Source organism: Pongo pygmaeus, chromosome 16, assembly GCF_028885625.2.
Source record: "Pongo pygmaeus isolate AG05252 chromosome 16, NHGRI_mPonPyg2-v2.0_pri, whole genome shotgun sequence".
NCBI lineage: Eukaryota > Metazoa > Chordata > Mammalia > Primates > Hominidae > Pongo > Pongo pygmaeus.
This window is the reverse complement of record NC_072389.2, coordinates 55,172,925-55,190,480: the sequence shown is the minus strand read 5'-3', so window position 1 is coordinate 55,190,480 and position 17,556 is coordinate 55,172,925. Positions and strand designations below refer to the sequence as shown.

At 35.6% G+C, this 17,556-nt stretch overlaps 1 protein-coding gene across 13 annotated transcripts in view; it reads left to right on the top strand.

Moving 5' to 3' along the window:
• Positions 1–17,556, top strand: part of ATP8B4 (ATPase phospholipid transporting 8B4 (putative)) — a 337,888-nt gene that overhangs the window by 237,817 nt on the left and 82,515 nt on the right. For all 13 annotated transcript variants that reach the window (XR_010123815.1, XM_063652222.1, XM_063652224.1 and 10 more), the window contains 2 exons: positions 13,824–13,989; positions 16,696–16,884. Coding sequence is in view for 12 of the 13 variants with exons in the window: in XM_063652222.1 (XP_063508292.1) it covers positions 13,824–13,989; positions 16,696–16,884 (355 nt within the window). In the remaining variant the exon portion in view is untranslated. The remainder of the gene's footprint in view (positions 1–13,823; positions 13,990–16,695; positions 16,885–17,556) is intronic.

Genomic DNA, 17,556 nt, shown 5'->3' with positions numbered 1-17,556 from the left:
TAGTTTTAATATTTTTAAATAATGGTTCACCTAGGATATGTAAAATAGCGTCATCTTCAAATAGGGACATTTTTACTTCTTCCTTTCCAATTGGTGTACCTTTGCTTTCTTTTTCTTGTCTAACTGCACTGGCTGGGACTACTAGTATTACATCTAGTAGAAGTGATGAGAATGGGCATCTCTGCCATGTTCTTGATTTTACATAAAAAACTTTCAGTTTTTTGCCATTGAGTATGATTTTATCTGTGGGTTTTTCATATATGGACTTTATTATGATAAGGTATTTTTCTGCTGTTCCTTTTTTGTTGAGAGTTTCTTTTTAAATCATGAATGGATGTTTAATTTTGTCAAATGCTTTTTCTGCATATTTTGAGATGATCATGTGATTTTATTCTTTGTTCTGTTAATGTGGTGTTTCATATTGATTTTTGTATGTTGAATCATCCTTCAATCCCAGGAATAAATCCCACTTTGTTGTGGCATATGATCCTTTTAATGTGATTCAATTTACTAGTCTTTTGTAGGGGAATTTTGCATGTTAATTGGGGTAATCAGCTTTTATATACTTTTGTTGTGTTGTCTTTGTCTGGCTTTGTTGTCAGAATAATACTGGCCTTCAAAATGAGTTTGGAAGTGTTCCCTCTTAATCAATTTTTTTGGAAGAGTTTGAGTAGGATTGGCATTAATTATACTCTACATGTTTGGTAGAATTCACCAGTGAAACCATCTGGTCTTGGGCTTTTCTTTGTCAGGAGGTTTCAGATTACTGATTCACTCTCTATACTAGCTATGGGTGTGCTTAGACTTTCTATTTTTCATGATTTAGTTTTGGTAGGTTTTATGTTTCTAGGAGTTTGTCTGTTTTTCTAGTGTTTCCACTTTGTTGGTCTATAAGTTTTCGTAAGTCTCCTAAGATTCTCTTAATTTCTGTCATCATGTTTTTTCTTTCCCTCATGGTTTTATTTATTTTAGCTTTTTCTCTTTTTTTCTTAGTCTACCTAAGGGTTTGTCCATTATGTTTCTTTTCAGAAAACCAACTCTTACTGCTGTTGTTTTTCCTATTGTATTTATTTCTAGTCTAATCTATATGATTCCTTTCTTTCTGGTTACTTTGGGCTTGGTTTGTACCTCTTTCTCTAGTTATTTTTAAAAATAATTTCAACTTTTATTTTTGATTCGGGGGTACATGTATAAGTTTGTTGCATGACTCTAGCTCTTTGAGGTATAAAATTAAATTGTCTGAGATCTTTCTCCTTTTAATTATATGCATTTATTGCTATGAACTTCCTCCTTAGTACTGCTTTTGCTATATGCCATGAGGTTTGGCATGTTGTATTTCACTTTCATTTGTCTTGAAATATTTTCACATTTCTTTTTTGAGCCAATGGCTATTCAAGAATACTGTTTAATTTACACATTTTGGTTAGGATTCCACTTTTCCTTTTGCTATTGATTTCTAGTTTCATCACATTGTGGTCAGAAAATATATTTGACATAAACTTAATCTTAAATTTGTTGAGATTTCTTTTGTGCTCTAACATGTGATCTATAATTGGCAAAAGTCTGTGCTACCTTGACACAGAATGTGCATTCTGCTGTTGCTGGGCAGAATGTTTTGTTGTATATATGTTGGGTCCATTTGGTCTGTAGGGTTGTTCAAGTCCTCTGTTTCCTTATTGATCTGTCTGGATTTCCTATATAGTGTTGAAAGTGAAATATTGACACCTCTTACTATTATTGTAATGCTGTCTAAGTCTCCCTTCAGTTCTATCAATGGTTGCTTCATATATTTCGATGATCTGATGTTGGGGGCATGTAGACTTATAATTGCGATATCGTCCTGGTGGATTGACCCTTTTATGAAATGTCCATATCTGTCTCTTGTAACGGTTTTTGACTTAAAGTCCGCTGTGTCTCTTTTAAATATGACCACCTCTTCTCTCTTTTGTTTGCCATTTTCATGGAATATTTTTTTCCATCCCTTCACTTTTAGACTATGTGTGTCCTTAAATCTCAAGTGAGTTTCTTGCAGGCAGCATATAGTTGGGTGATGATTTTTTAAAAATCCATTTAATCACTTTATATCTTTTAATTGGTGAACTTAATCCATTCACATTTAAAGTAATTATTACAGGAAAGGATTTACTATTACCATTTTGTTACTCGTTTTCTGTTATATAGTAGTTCTTTTGTCTTTTTGTCTCTTGCTGTCTTTCTTTGTGTTTTGTCAGTCTTTCGTATTAAGATGCTTTGATTCCTTTCTGTTTTTCTTTTATGTGAGTTCTATAGGTACTTTTTCTGGTTGCCTTGGAGATTACATATGATATCTTATAGTTATGATAGTTTAAGTTGATAACAACTTAAGTTTAATCACATACAAAAATGCTGTACTTTTAAATGTCACAATTTGCATCTGTTCATATTATGTACCTTAAAGCAATTGTGGTTATAGTTATTTTAAGTAGTTTTGTCTATCAGCTTTTATATTTGAATGAAAAGTGATTTAACTACCACCATTACAGTAATACAGTATTCTGTATTCATCCATATATTTACCTTTACCAATGACTTTCATATTTTTTCATGCTATCATGTTGCTGTTTTGCATCCTTTCATTTCAATCTGAAAGACTCCCTTTGGCATTTCTTGTAAGGCAGGTCTAGTGGTGATTAACTCCCTAAGAGTTTCTCTCTGAGAAAGCCTTTATCTCTCTTTCATTTTTGAAGGAGAGTTTAGCTGGGTCTGTTATTCTTTGTTGGCAGATTTTTTTTTCAGCCTTTTGAAAATATTGTCCCACTCCCTCCTGGACTGCAAGGTTTCTGCTGAAAAATCTACTGATGGTCTTGTGGAGGTTCCCTTGTACATGATGAGTTGCTTTTCTCTTCCTGTTTTTAAAATTCTCTTTGACTTTTGACAATTTGATTATATTTTAGTGTGTGTTTTTTTTGTGTGTTTCATTTAATTTGGTGATCTTTGGGCTTCTTGAAAATGGATCTCCATTTCCTTCTCTAGATTTGGGAAGTTATCAGGCATTATTTATTTAAATAAGCTTTCTGGTCCTTTCCATCTCTCTTGTCCTCAAACTCTCATAATGCATAAGCTGTTCTGTTTAATGGTGGCCTGTGAGTCCATTAAGATTTTTTCACCTTTTTCATTCTTTTTCTCTTTTTTCCCCTTAACTGGATAATTACAAATGACTTGTCTTTGTTTGGTGAATTTTTTTTCCTGTTTGATCAAGTCTGCTGTTGAACCCTTGTAGTGAATTTTTCAATTCATTTATTATATTCTTCAGCTCCAAAATTTGCTTTTAAAAAATTTTTTAAAGTCTTTTTGTGATATTTGTAAAGATAAAAAAAATTTTGTTAATTTTGCTTATGCATCATTTTCTTGAGCTTGTAGAGCATCTTTACAACAGCTATTTTGAATTATTTGCCAGGTAATTCATATACCTCTGTTCCTTTAGATTAATTTCTGGAATTTTATTTTTATTTTGTTTGTTTCTTTTTATTGTTTTTTTTTTTTTTTTTTTGAGACGGAGTCTTGCTCTATCGCCCAGGCTGGAGTGCAGTGGCACGATCTCGGCTCACTGCAAGCTCTGCCTCCCAGGTTCATGCCATTCTCCTGCCTCAGCCTCCTGAGTAACTGGGACTACAGGTGCCTGCCACCTCGTCTGGCTAATTTTTTGTATTTTTTAGTAGAGACCGGGTTTCACCATGTTAGTCAGGATGGTCTTGATCTCCTGACCTCGTGATCCATCCGCCATAGCCTCCCAAGGTGCTGGGATTACAGGCGTGAGCCACCATGCCCGGCGTTATTTTGTTCATTTCTTTGGGCTATGTTTCCCTGTTTTCTTTATGTGTCTTGTGCGTTTGTGTTGTGATATATGTACTGAAAGAACAGACCTCTTCCACTTTCGTGGACTAGCTTTGGACAGTAGAAGACCTGCATCAATCAATCAGATGAGAGAGTCTCTGTAGCCTTTTTTGGGGGATGGGAGAGGTTCATCTTTTCTGGGCCTGCACATGTAATTTCTCAGTTAGAAAGTCTTGCCTTTTTCTTTTTCAGGAATTTATAATCTCTTTCTTTCCCTGGCTATAGCATTGCAAGTTCTCTGGTTCTACAGTAGCAAGCTACATCATTTGCTTTTTCTCAGCAGCCACCACCATCCTAAGTATCCTTGCTCCCTATTAGCACCTTGAGTCAGGCGAGAAAGATACCAGTTTCTTGGGCAGCCCTCCACAAAGCTGGAACATTAGACAAATATTTCACTTCTCTTCTTCACTTCTGAGGGAAAAGTCTCAGGTTTTGCGTCGTCTTCTTACTGTGCCAAGCCATGTTAACTGCAACAAGCCACCCTTTTGCCCCCGATCTTCATTGTTCTCACTATCTCTCAGATATCCAGTCTCTGCTAGCTCTATCAGCACTTTGGATGGATGACACAGAAACCAATCCCTCTGGTAGCTCTTCAAAAAATTGAAACATTGGACTCAACATTCCACCCTCTTTTTCTTCCAAGGGAATTGTTGCAAACCAGGATATTCTCTTCCAGGTGCTGAGCTGTGCTGGCCTGGGGGAGGAACTGATGTGGTAAAGTAAAATTGCCCTCCTTGTCTGTTTCAATGTTGCTGTTTTTGGATTTGCACCCACCTGGGATACTGCAACCTCTTAAATGGATTACGTAATTCTTATAAAGGTGTTTTGTTTCACATATCGTCATTAAATTGGCGTTTTTGTGGAGAAACAAGGGTGGGGACTTCCTATTCTACCATCTTGCTAATGTCACTTGAGTTGATCTTTTTGCCTTTCTGTTCAAACGTTTCTTTATCCTTGATAAATAAAAGCAACAACTTTATTAGCATATATCTCAATATTGACCATTTTATTTTTGTTTTTGAGATGGAGTTTCGCTTTGTTGCCCCAGGCTGGAGTGTAGTGGCCCCATCTTTGTTCACTGCAACCTCCGCCTCTCGGGTTCAAGTGATTCTCCTGCCTCAGCTTCCCACATAGCTGGGATTACGCACGTGCACCACCATGCCTGGATAATTTTTGTATTTTTAGTAGAGATGGGGTTTCGCCATGTTGGCCAGGCTAGTCTCCAACTCCTGACCTCAAGGGATTTGCCTGCCTCTGCCTCCCAAAGTGCTGGGATTACAGGCCTGAGCCACCATGCTCAGCCTCAATATTGACCATTTTGAATCAATTTTCCCATAATGTGCTCTTCCAATATGTAGATTTGATTCTTTTTTCACAGAAGTTTTTTTGAACAGTATTTTAAAATATTTGCTCTGTTTCATTTTTTTTCTAGAACTCTATGTTCAAATGTCATATTCCCCTTGTTTATAGCTATTGTTTAGAAGAGGGCAAATGACAATTTAATTTATAAATATTCTCTCTAATCCTTAAGATTTTTTGATTTTTTTAATGACTTTTCTTACTTCTATTCCTCTTTAAATCACTAGGATGTGGGGAGATATAGGACTACTGTGTTTTCTGTAGTTTCTTTTTTACCCTAGTGCTCTCTCCAATTTCACTTTAGTTTCTGCGGTAGCCCTATTTTTTTCTTCTTTTTTGAACACTGCCATGTTATTTTATTCTCTGCTGATTTTCTAAATACCTTCTCCCCGAGTTTCTGTCTTGTGTTATTGCTTTATAGGATTGTTGGCTTCATCCAATTTTCCTTTTTTAAATTAATGAGAAAATGTTTGGTCACAGTTTTCTTCTGCTTTATTACTAGTGAACGTACTTCATCTTTTATTATTTTTTTCTGTACATTACTTTTTTCTGGTGGTATCATTGTATGATTCCTATAGAGGTTTCTTTTTATTTTATTTTTAATATAGTTTTATTTCAATAGCATTTGGGGTACAAGTGGTTTTTGGTTACATGGATGAATTGCAGTGGTGAAGTCTGAGATTACAGTGCACTCATCACCTGAGTAGTGTGCATTGTATCTCATATGTAGATTTTTATCCCTTAACCTCTTCCCGCCCTCCTCACTTCTGAATCTGCAATGTCTGTTACACCACTCTATATACCTTTGCATACCCATAGCTTAGCTTCCACTTATAAGTGAGGACATATGGTATTTGGTGTTCCATTTCTTAGTTATTTCACTTGGGGTAATGGGCTCCAACCTCATCCAAGTTGCTGCAAAAAACATTTTATTATTTTTTTTATGGCTGAGTAGTATTCCATGGTGTGTATATACCACATTTTCTTTATTTACTCATCAGTTGATGGCCGTTTTAGATTGGTTTTGTATCTTTGCAATTGTGCATTGTGCTTTGATAAAAATATGTGTGCAGGTGTCTTTTTATATGATGACTTATTTTCCTTTGGATAGATACCTAGTAGTGGGTTTGCTGGATTCAATGGTAGATCTACTTTCAGTTCTTGGAGAAATATCCATATTGTTTTCCATAGAGGGTGTACTAATTTATATTCCTACCAGCAGTGTACAAGCCTTCCCTTTTCAATAAAGGTTTTTTAAAATTATTCATTATTGTAGGAACTGAATTTTTCTTTGATCAGTTAATTGCAAAAGGTTCATTTTGGAAGAAGGGTAAGGGTGATTTCTTTGTTCTGGTTCAGGATTTTGTATTAAATGTGATTAGCTGTTACCTTGCACCAGCCTATGGCAATAGGTCAAACTTTTTCTCTCTGCTAACCCAGAGTCAGCATGTTTCCTGGAAATTTTTATTGTCTCTGGAATTCCTTGTTTAGTTTTGCCTTCTTTGTCTCTGGGATCAAACCAAGTCCAGGAACCTCCTCTTGAGAGTTGACTCACACCCCTTACTATTATATTAAATAAAGGTTATGTTCCTTCCCTCTAAGCATTGTGTGTTAGTGGGCTTTTTTTCCTGTGAAATTTTAGCCACTGTGAGTGCTCTGTTTGTATTATCTTGTCTCTTCTCCCTTTATTACCCCTCCCCTATAAATGTCTACTCCCTATCCCCCACCATAATTCTTTCTTTTCCCAGTTTGGTTGCAATCACACCTAATTCAAAAAGGTGTGGCTTGGGTTCTATTAATTTCCCTAAAAATAGAGTTTGCTTTCTCTTTCTCATTCTCTGTCTTGCTCTCTCTATCTTTCTCTCTATGTCTTTTGAGGGTGAATTCTAGCAAGACAAGGAGGAACTCTGTTTTTATGCTATGATGAGAAAGTCAAAAATCTAAATGTTATTGACCAGTTGGTGCTCTGCCTGAGAATTCCTCCTTTTGTGATTTCGGATACTTTTAGAGTGCAATAGGCAAATCATCCAGAAGTGAGGAAAGAAGCCTTAGTAATTGTCTAGAAGAGTTTGGGCTTTTGTAGACTAAGTCATTGAGGACCTAGCCCCTTATTATCTTTCCAGATTCATTTTTGGCCACATGAACCAGGTACTTCAGCCATATGGTACTCCTTAGAGTCTTTCCAAATAAACCACACTCATTTTTCTTTTTCTATTTTGTTTGTTGATTAAAATTTTTTTTATAATTTCAACTTCAATTTAGATTCAAGGGATACTTGTGCAGGTTTGTTACATGGGTATATTGCATGATGTGGAGATTTGAGGTATGATTGATTCCATCACCCAGGGAGTGAACATAGTACTGAATAGGTAGTTCTTCAACCCTTACCCCACTCCCTACCTCCCTGCTGTAGCAGTCCCTAGTGTCTATTGTTGCACCTTTATGACTGTGCATACCCAATGTTTAGCTCCCACTTATAAGTGAGAACATATAGTGTTTGATTTTGTGCTCTTACATTAGTTTGCTTAAGGTAATGGCCTCCAGCTGCATCCATGTGGCTACAAAGGGCATGATTTCATTCTTTTTTATGGTTGTCTAGTATTCCATGGTGTGTATGTACCACATTTTCTTTATCCAGTCCATTGTTGATGGCACCTGGGTTGATTCCATGTCTTTGCTATTGTGAATAACACCATGATGAACATACAAGTGCATGTGTATTTTCGGCAGAACAATTTATTTTCTTTTGGGTATATGCCCAGTAATGGGCTGTTGGGTTAAATGGTAGTTCTGTTTTAGATTATTTGAGAAATCTCCAGACTGCTTTCCACAGTGTCTGAACTAATTTACACTCCCACCAACAGTGTATAAGCATTCCCTTTACTCCACATCCTCACCAGCATCTGTTGTTTTTGGCTTTCTAATGCCATTCTGACTGGTGTGAGATGGTATCTCATTGTGGTTTTGATTTGAATTTCTCTGATATTGGCCTGTAGTTTTCTTTTATCATTGTGTCTTTGGCATATTTTCTATCGGGGAATGCTGGCTTTGTAGAATGAGTTAGAGAAGAGTCCATCCTGCTCAATTTTTTGTAATAGTTTCAATAGAATTGGTACTAGCTTTTCTGTATACATCTGGTAGAATTTGGCTGTGAATCCATCTGGTCTGGACCTTTTTTTGGTTTGTGGGTTTTTAAATTACTAATTCAATTTCAGAACTCAATATTGGTCTGTTCAGGGTTTCAATTTCTTCTTGATTCAATCTTGGGAGATTGTGTGTTTCCAGGAATTTATCCACTTCCTCTAGGTTTTCTAGTTTGTGTGCATAGAGGTATTCATAATAGCCTCTGAGGATCTTTTGTATTTCTGTGAGATTGGTTATAGTGTCACATTTGTGTTTTTTATTATGTTTTTTGGATCATTTCTCTTTTTTTTCTTCGTTAATCTTGCCTAGTGGTCTATCAATCTTGTTTATTCTTTCAAAAAAACCAGCTTTTGGTTTTATTGATTGTGTAGACTTTTGGGTCTCAATTGCATTCAGTTCTGGTGTGACATTTGTTAGCTTTGGTGTTAGTTTGTTCTGCTAGCTTTGGGGTTAATTTTTTCTTGTTTTTTTTTGTAGGTATGTGTTAGGTAATTAATTGAGATCTTTCTAACTTTTTAAGGAAATTGTTTAGCACTATAAGCTTTCCCCTTATTACTGCTTTTGCCTCATCCCAGAGATTTTGATATGTTGTGTCTCTGTTTTCATTTATTTCAAATAATTTTTTTGACTTCTGCCTTAATTTCATACTTTACCCAAAAGTCATTCAGGAGTGTTTAATTTACATGCAATTGTGTGGTTTTCTGAGATCTCCTTGGTATTGATTTCTATTTTTGTCCTACTTTGGTCTGATGTTTCTTATAATTTTGATTTTTTTGACTTTGCTGAGATTTGCTTTATGGCTGAGTATGTGGTTGATCTTGGAGTATGTGCCATGTGCAGAAGAGAAGTATGTATATTCTGTGGTTGATGGGTAGAGTATTATGTAGATGTCTATTAGGTCCAATTGGTCAAGTATTGAATTCAAGTCCAGAATTTCTTTGCTAGTTTTCTGCCTTGATGATCTGTCTAATGCTGTCAGTGGGGTGTTGGAGTCTCCCTCTATTATTGTGTGGCTCTCTAAGTCTTTTTGTAGGTCTAGAAGTACTTGTTTTATGAATATGGGTGCTCCAATATTGACTGCATATATATTTTGGATAGGTAAGTCTTCTGGTTGAGTTACATCCCTTATCATTAGGTAATGCCCTTCTTTGTTTTTTTATTGTTATTGGTTTACAGTGCGTTTCATCTGTTAGAAGAATAGTGATCCTTGGTCTTTTCTGTTTTCCATTTGTGTGTCAGAGCTTTCTCCAACTTTTTACTTTGAGCCTATGGGTGTTGCTACATGTGAGATGGGTCTCTTGTTTTATCCAGTTTGCCTCTGTGTGCCTTTTAAGTGGGGCATGTAGACCATTTGCATTCAAAGTTAATATTGATATGGGCAGTTTTGACCCTATCATGAAACTGTCAGCTGGTTGCTTTATAGTTTCTATTGTGTGGTAGTTCTATATGGCCTGTAAACTATGTACTTAATTGCCACACTCACTTTCTCACATAGGCCTTTGCAAATTATGCCCTTGGCTTGAAACAATCTTTGCCTACCTTTCTATCTGGGTAACTCCTGCTCATCTCTTCAGCTTTGGCTTAGATGTTACTTGTTTGGGAATATTTCCTGACACCTCTCTTCCTTCCCCCTGGTCCAACGTGCTTGCCTTATCATGGCACTTACTATATATGGCCTGTTTTTCAGTGTCCCAAAATAGACTGGATTTCATTGAGGGCAGGAATAGCATTTGGTTTACCATTCTATCCCCAGCACTCAAAACATTGCCTGGCCCACAGTAGGTGCATGATAAATATTTGATGAATAAATGTTCACTGCCTATTTCAAAGCATACTGTATTGTGTATTAATCAATGAATGGCTGATATGTCCTGAAATTCTGGACAATATGTGTGTTCAGTACTGGAATTACTATTAAAATATTCTTTTTAGTATTTTTGTCTTTTCATAAAAGTACTCATATTTTGTGGCTGAAAAATGTCAAACCAAAGATAGTCTGAGATCCATGAGGCTAGAGATTTTTGTTTTGTTCATTTCTGAATCTCTATCACCTAGAAAAGTGCTTGGTACATACTGGGCACTCAATACATGTTTTCTGAATGCACAAATGAAAACATGGAGTTTGCCTCCTTAAATATTGTGAACTATACCTGTCTCTTGTCTTACCTAGTCCTGGCCCTGTGAAGCTTAATTGAATATGTGAAGGTCTATTGAATTCCTCCCTGCAAAAAGAGGTCTTCAATATAAACATAGCACATGTTTTCTGGGTAGAATTGGGGCAGCTAATGAGGGTTTTTGTGCTCTAGTGAAAAGTCTGCTACATCCTTGATCTTAGGGGCTTGAAATCACAAGAACCACCTTCTCTCTCATTCACCCTAAAGTGAAACGTGATAGCCAATAAGTCCTGCCTTTGTAGAGTTCGATCAGTCTCGGTGTTAAAGATGCCTGAGCAGTAACAAGTCACTGTACATTAGGAAAATTTCTGTGATAAATGTGAGAGATAAAAACCAAAATGCAGTAAAAAATATGACCTAAGATAATTAAGAAAATAGAACAGAACCCACCAACAGTTATAAACTATAAATTGGAAAACTGGAACATCAGCACAGAGATTTGGGAAGTTATAACATCCGTGAAACAAGAACAAGATGCTCTGGAGAGAACACAGTCAGGAAAAAAAAGAAAAGCGTTCCTGGAAATTAAAAAAAAAAAAAAATCTTGAGAAACCAAAACATTCAATAGAAGGGCTGGAAGATTAAGTCAAGAGACTCTCCCAGAAAGTAGAATGAAAAGAAAGACTCAGAACATTAGAGAATAAAGATAAAATAAAGGGTCAACTGGCAGATCCAAAATTTAACTAAGAGTGTTTTCTAGATGAAAGAACGGAAAAACAAACAACCAAAAAATAACGAAGAGGAGAAAATTATGAAGAAATATCAGAAGAGAACTTCCCCAAATCTTCCAGTTGAAAGAGTCTCCTGAATACTCAGAAACAATAAATGAAATAAGATCAATACCTCTAAAATTACAAAACAGAAAGGATAAACAGAGGAACTTAAAGCTTTTAAAGGAGAGAAATGGGGCACTTACCAAAAGACGAAAGTCAGACTAACATCAGATTTACCATCAGCAACACAAGATGCCAGAGGACAGTGGAGTGATCCCTTCAAATGGCTCTCAACCTAAAATTCGATATTGTGTCAAACCATGAGACAAGTGTGAGGCAGGATAAAGACATTTTCCAGCAGAAAGCCTCAACTTTTGCCTCCCATGATCTTTTTCTTATGAAATATGTTTTAAGATATGCTACAACAAAGCAAGAGAATCAGTTAAGAAAGGGGGTGGCATGGAGTGAAGAAACAGTGACTCCAGCCCAAGAGAGTAATTAAAGGAAGTCCCAGGATGCAGCTGAACAGCAGACCTGATAAACAATCAGCCTTGAGTGGGTGACACCACGAAGGCCCACATAACAAAGTGCACATTTTCCTCTGCTGTGAACCATAGTTCAAAGACTTATGTACATATCATTTATTTATTTTCAACTTTTAGGATCAATCTTTAGACCAATAAAAAGGATTTAAGTTTGGCTACAGAAAAGAACACAAATGTTTTAAACCTCTATAGTGAAATAGAACAAAAAAATAGGTTGGAGGGAGAAGTGAAGAGGAGGTGAAGAGTGGGTAATAACCTCATCTTACCAGTTAGGCAGTGTTTATAATTGATGAACTGAAACAAAACAAAACAGCCTTGTGTATGTTACTTAGAGTTGCAGAAATAATCATTAAGGAAATTAAACTGGATATGCCTATATTTTTGGAAAAAGAAAGTGGAGAAGTAAAGTAAATGACTTAAATCTTCATCTGATTTTGGAAAAGGTCTAATATTTATAAATCCAGAAATGGTAATATATGTACATAATTTACAGTTTTTGGGGTAATCATTTGATGTACCTTCTGAAGTTTGAGAGTAATTTTCTCTGGGGAGTGGGACTGGAGCTGTCGTGATGGAGGTGGGGGCATGAAGAGTCTCTTGCTTTACTGGATATGCCTTAATGTAGTATTTGATTTTGTAACTCTTTGCATGTATTGCTTTGATTGAAAACATTAAAAGTACTTAAAAAAGAAACTAGTATACTGTAAACACTTGATATATGGCTGCCGTTATTATATTAGTAAGGGGGCAGGGAAATAATCCAGAATTATATTAAGGAGTTGTTATGGCAAAGTATTTGAAGCATGGGTTTTTGGCTAAGTTTGAGTCCTGGCTCATGGATGTATATGGTTGGCCTTGGCAATGTTCAGGTTCTCATCTGTAAAATGGGGATAATAGTAGTATCCACTACACATCATTGTTAGGAAGATTATACGTAATATTCCATATAAAACTGTTAGCATAATGTCGGGCCTATTATAAAGATAATAATAAATATTTATTTTATTCAGTATTATTAATTTTAGAATAAATTTGATTTCAAGGAACAAAGAACCTTCATGTGGCTCCAATTTTACTGTAGATATTAACAAGCTTTGTGACACAGAATAGATAATTTCAGTTGCCCACAGCATTGTTTCTCTTTAAAAAAGTAGTTATAATCCTATCTGCTCTTGTAACTTTAGAATCAATTGCAAAAGTTAATGGAGTTTCCCTTTAAAAAAGTAGTTATAATCCTATCTGCTCTTGTAACTTTAGAATCAATTGCAAAAGTTAATGGAGTCTTTAAGAATAAAAACTTTAGCAATAATCCTGGGGGAGGAAATGTGGACTCTGCAGCTGATAAAGCTCTTATATGTAAGTGTTCAGAGTGGAACCTTCTGTAGGCTCGCTCCTGAAATAGATACAGGCTCACAGTCCCTTATCGAAAACTTTGGAGCCAGATATATTTAGAAATTCAGGATTTTCTGGTTGTAGAAAGACAATATGGAGTTGTCTGCCATTTTATTATGCAATAACTCCAGTGACATCTGAGAAAGTACCCTGTAATCAAACACATTAATGTTTTTATATTAGAAAATATTAATTCACAAGTATTAGGTAGGCTTTAAGAAGCCATCATTAAATACATAACATTCCAGGTCAGATATTGCTGCACAAATGGGCTCAAGTCAGATCAGGTTTTGCCGTCAAGTAGGTTTTGAAAAAACTTTGCATTTTCTGTGCTTTTTTATATTTTGAAGTTGTATTGAGCATTTGAGGATCTGTACAGCCATCTCATATACTTTTGTGATTTTTCTTTCCCATATACTTTTGGAAAGTTCACTTCTTTGGTACATGGTTCTGAAATGAGAAGATTATATTTAACAGTAATGATGAAACAGCCATTTTAGTGCCAGACATTGAGGCTGCAAAATCATACACTAAAAATACTTGGGGGAACTATTTTTGAATTTTAAAAGATAATTATTGGAATGAGGTTTATGGTTATTTTTGTTGTTGTTGTTCTCCTACAGGAAAAAGAGCCTGTGGATTTCTCAGTCAAATCTCAAGCGGATAGAGAATTTCAGTTCTTTGACCACAATCTGATGGAATCCATTAAAATGGGTGATCCCAAAGTTCATGAATTCCTTAGGTTACTTGCTCTCTGCCACACTGTAATGTCAGAAGAGAATAGTGCAGGTAAGTGAAAAGTTATGTCTGAGTGGTGAACCTTGTTTTTGTTTTTTAAAATTGAAACTGATACTAAATTTGAAGGATTTACAAATTAAGCGTTTGAGCAGTGAACCTTGTTTTTTGTTTTTGTTTTTTAACACAGAAACTGATGTTAAATCTGAAGGATTTTCAAGTTAAAGACAGAACATAGTTTATATCCCATATGTTTTGAAAAAATGTGGGGAGATTTAAGTGAAAAAGAAAAGAAATAAGGACAATGGAAAAGTGAGGACCCAAATATGCTAGTCAAGGGATGACATCGTTCTTATGATTGAGCACCACATTTGACTGTAAGCTTCTGGGTAGCCAGGACAAATAGCGAAATACAGTTGAGTCACACATCTCTCATTATTAGTATGCATATCTAATAGATGCAGATGACCTTCAGGCATATGCTTAGAATGAATTTTCCCAGTAACAGATAAATTGACCTTGATATTAGAATAGTCTTATTAAGGCTCCATTATGAGAAGGTCCTCACACTTGTGAGATGGTTGTTTGGAACTCAGGGTTCATAGGATAGAACAAAACCAGCTGGGCCGCTTAACATTTTGAAGCTGTGAGACAGGTAGATAATGGTATAGTGAACTGGCTTCTTGCCCTAGTTGAACCTAATCTATTCCATTTATATGTTTTCCTCAGCCCACTAATTCTTCCTACAAGGTCTTTGGTTCTTTCTCAAATCTGTTTAATTTTATATCTCAATTTTATTTCTTGAAATCTGTTAAATATATTGCATGTGCTGTTTCTGATACTTCCAATATCTAATTTTTTTTTTCAGATCTTATTCTGCATTGTTTCTGTTGGTTCTTAGGCTTTACTTGTTGTTGTTTTATACTTTTCACTGTGAGCTAACCATTTTACTTTGAACTTAATTTATATAAATTTTTTGGTTCCAGTCAGTTCCTCCAGAAAGGATTTACATTTGCTTCAATGTTCTAATGTAGGAACATTTTAAACTAAAGTTCCAACTTGATTTCTTTCAGGCCACCTAGATGTTGTGAATTCAGAATGCAAGTTTACATGAGAGCAGTGATTGGTTATAAATTCTTGGCAGATATTTTTTTCCCTTCCAATTATAAGGAGGGTTCTATTTAGGCAAGTTTTATTCCAAGCCCTCTTCAAGGGGGCATGGGTGTCCAGTTTACCCTTATATTGAGAGTAGTCTTTGGGGGACCCAGTTTTGAGAGGCCATCTTTCACTGGACTCTCACCTTAGACAAGTACTGGGCTATGGCTTTTTAAATTAAAGCCCAGAGACATTGAAAACCAATGATCAAGTTCTCCTGGTTCAGAAAATGCCCTCAAGGCAAATGCTGGCTAATGTGCTTCTTTAATCCCTTAAGTGTTCTTTTTCTCAGTCTCTGACCTGAACAGTTCTTACTTTCTTGCAAGTTCATGAATGTATTTAAGAATATTAAAATGCTTTTATAGTTGTTTGTAGCAGTTGAGATTGGTCCTGACACCCATTCCACCATGTTACCAGAAATAGAACTTATGTTATTTCATGGGTAGATCAAGTAATTGCTCTAAGTTTTTTCTTTTTGTGAATTTCAAAAATTCATTCATGCTTATTGTATCAAGTGAAACAATACAATACAAAAATTTATAAAGGTGAAGCTAATGGTAGCTTCCCTGAACTCCAGTCTCACCCCTACAGAGGTAACCAGTGGTAACATCTGGTGTGTATCATTTCACCCTTTCCTCTGGCTCATAAATATATACATATATTCAAGAATATTTCTGGATATTTAGGTGATTTGTTTCTTTTTAACAAAAAGAACTCATAGCCATTAATATGCAACTTGTTTACTTAACAATTATCTTGGACATGACTATAAATCAGGAAATATGGGTCTAGCTCTGCCTAATTAATAGTTTTTAAACATTAATTAATTTTTAAATTAATTTTTACATATAAATATAATATAATTTTATATAAGGGCTTACTTTATATATGCTGTTTTATAAACTCTCTCTCTCTCTCTATGTATATATACATACAACTTATTTTATTCTTTTTGTCTCCTCTCCCCTCTTACCCCCACTCCAACTACACATAATATCAGGTAACAAGTATTAATACCCTGGTTTGATTTCTTACATTTCAAGGGATTTCTTGTATGCATTCTCATAAAATGGTCATTAGTGGCAGACTGAAGTAGAATTTGGAGTATCTCTCCATCACCCTTTAGCTGTGTGATCTCATCAAACTCATGTAACCTCTTTCAGTCATAGGTTCCACCAGTATAAAATGGAAATAATAATTTTAATAATCTCTACCTCAGAGGCTGCCCTGAGGATTATTTGAGTTAATATATATTAAAATGTTTTAGTTTACAAAACATTCATGGCACATCTCTAGTCACAGAAAATACGAAGGTTTGATCTCTAACATAAGAAATGGAGCACAGTGAAGAGGCAGACTCGGAAATGGATGTTTTCCTATAAGATGACAAGGGCTATAGCAGTGATATGCATAGAGTCCTATGGTGTCCCAGAGGACAGATACCAGATTGAGCTGTTGGTGAGTAGAAAAGATCTGAGGACAGGAAAGATTTTTAGACCTGATGCTTGAGTTGGGTGTTAAATAATGAGTTGGAGTTGGCATTGGAACTCTATGAATGTTAGCTGTTATTGTCAGTATTGATATACTTGTTTCTTTACCTTTTAGGAGAGCTGATTTACCAAGTTCAGTCACCTGACGAAGGGGCTCTAGTGACTGCCGCTAGAAATTTTGGGTTCATTTTTAAATCCCGGACCCCAGAGACCATAACAATAGAAGAATTGGGAACACTAGTTACTTATCAATTACTTGCCTTTTTGGATTTCAACAACACCAGAAAAAGGATGTCTATCATAGGTATGGTTGGTAGCTAAGACTATTTTTGATCTTTTCATACTGTTGTGGTTATGCTTTTCAAGGACTATTTCACTTTTGGCTACGTGCTGAGGGTTGTGATAGTTTTGAAACTTTATGTATAAACTCTTGTGTTGCTCAACCTAGCCTCAATACTGCAGTGATATATAACTAACATTTATCGAGTGCTCATTATGTGCCCAGCACTGTTCTAAATGCCTTATATGAGTATGTACAATATATCAATAAAAATATAAAAATTTTTAAAAAATAAACCACAAAAATGCTCTCCACGAGTTAATTTATTCAATTGTCCCAACAATCCTAATAAGGTAGGAACTGTTATATTTATACCTATTAACAGATAATGAAACTAAGACACAGAAAGCTTGAGTAACTTGCCCAGGTTCCCATAGTTTGAAGTAGAATAGCTGGGATTCAGACCTAGGAAGTGTGACTGCATAGCCCATTCACTTGTTCGCTATACAATACTGACTCAGGATGAGTTTCTAAATTGCTTGGCACATGATAGTTGTTGTCAACATCGTCATCAGCCTCCTCATTATCATTCATTTTCTCTGTCCACCTCCATTGCTGGAGAGGACCACCTAATATTGTATTTAGCACCACAACAAATCTGTGCTTTCCTGACTCAATGCTAACTCTTAGTGCTGT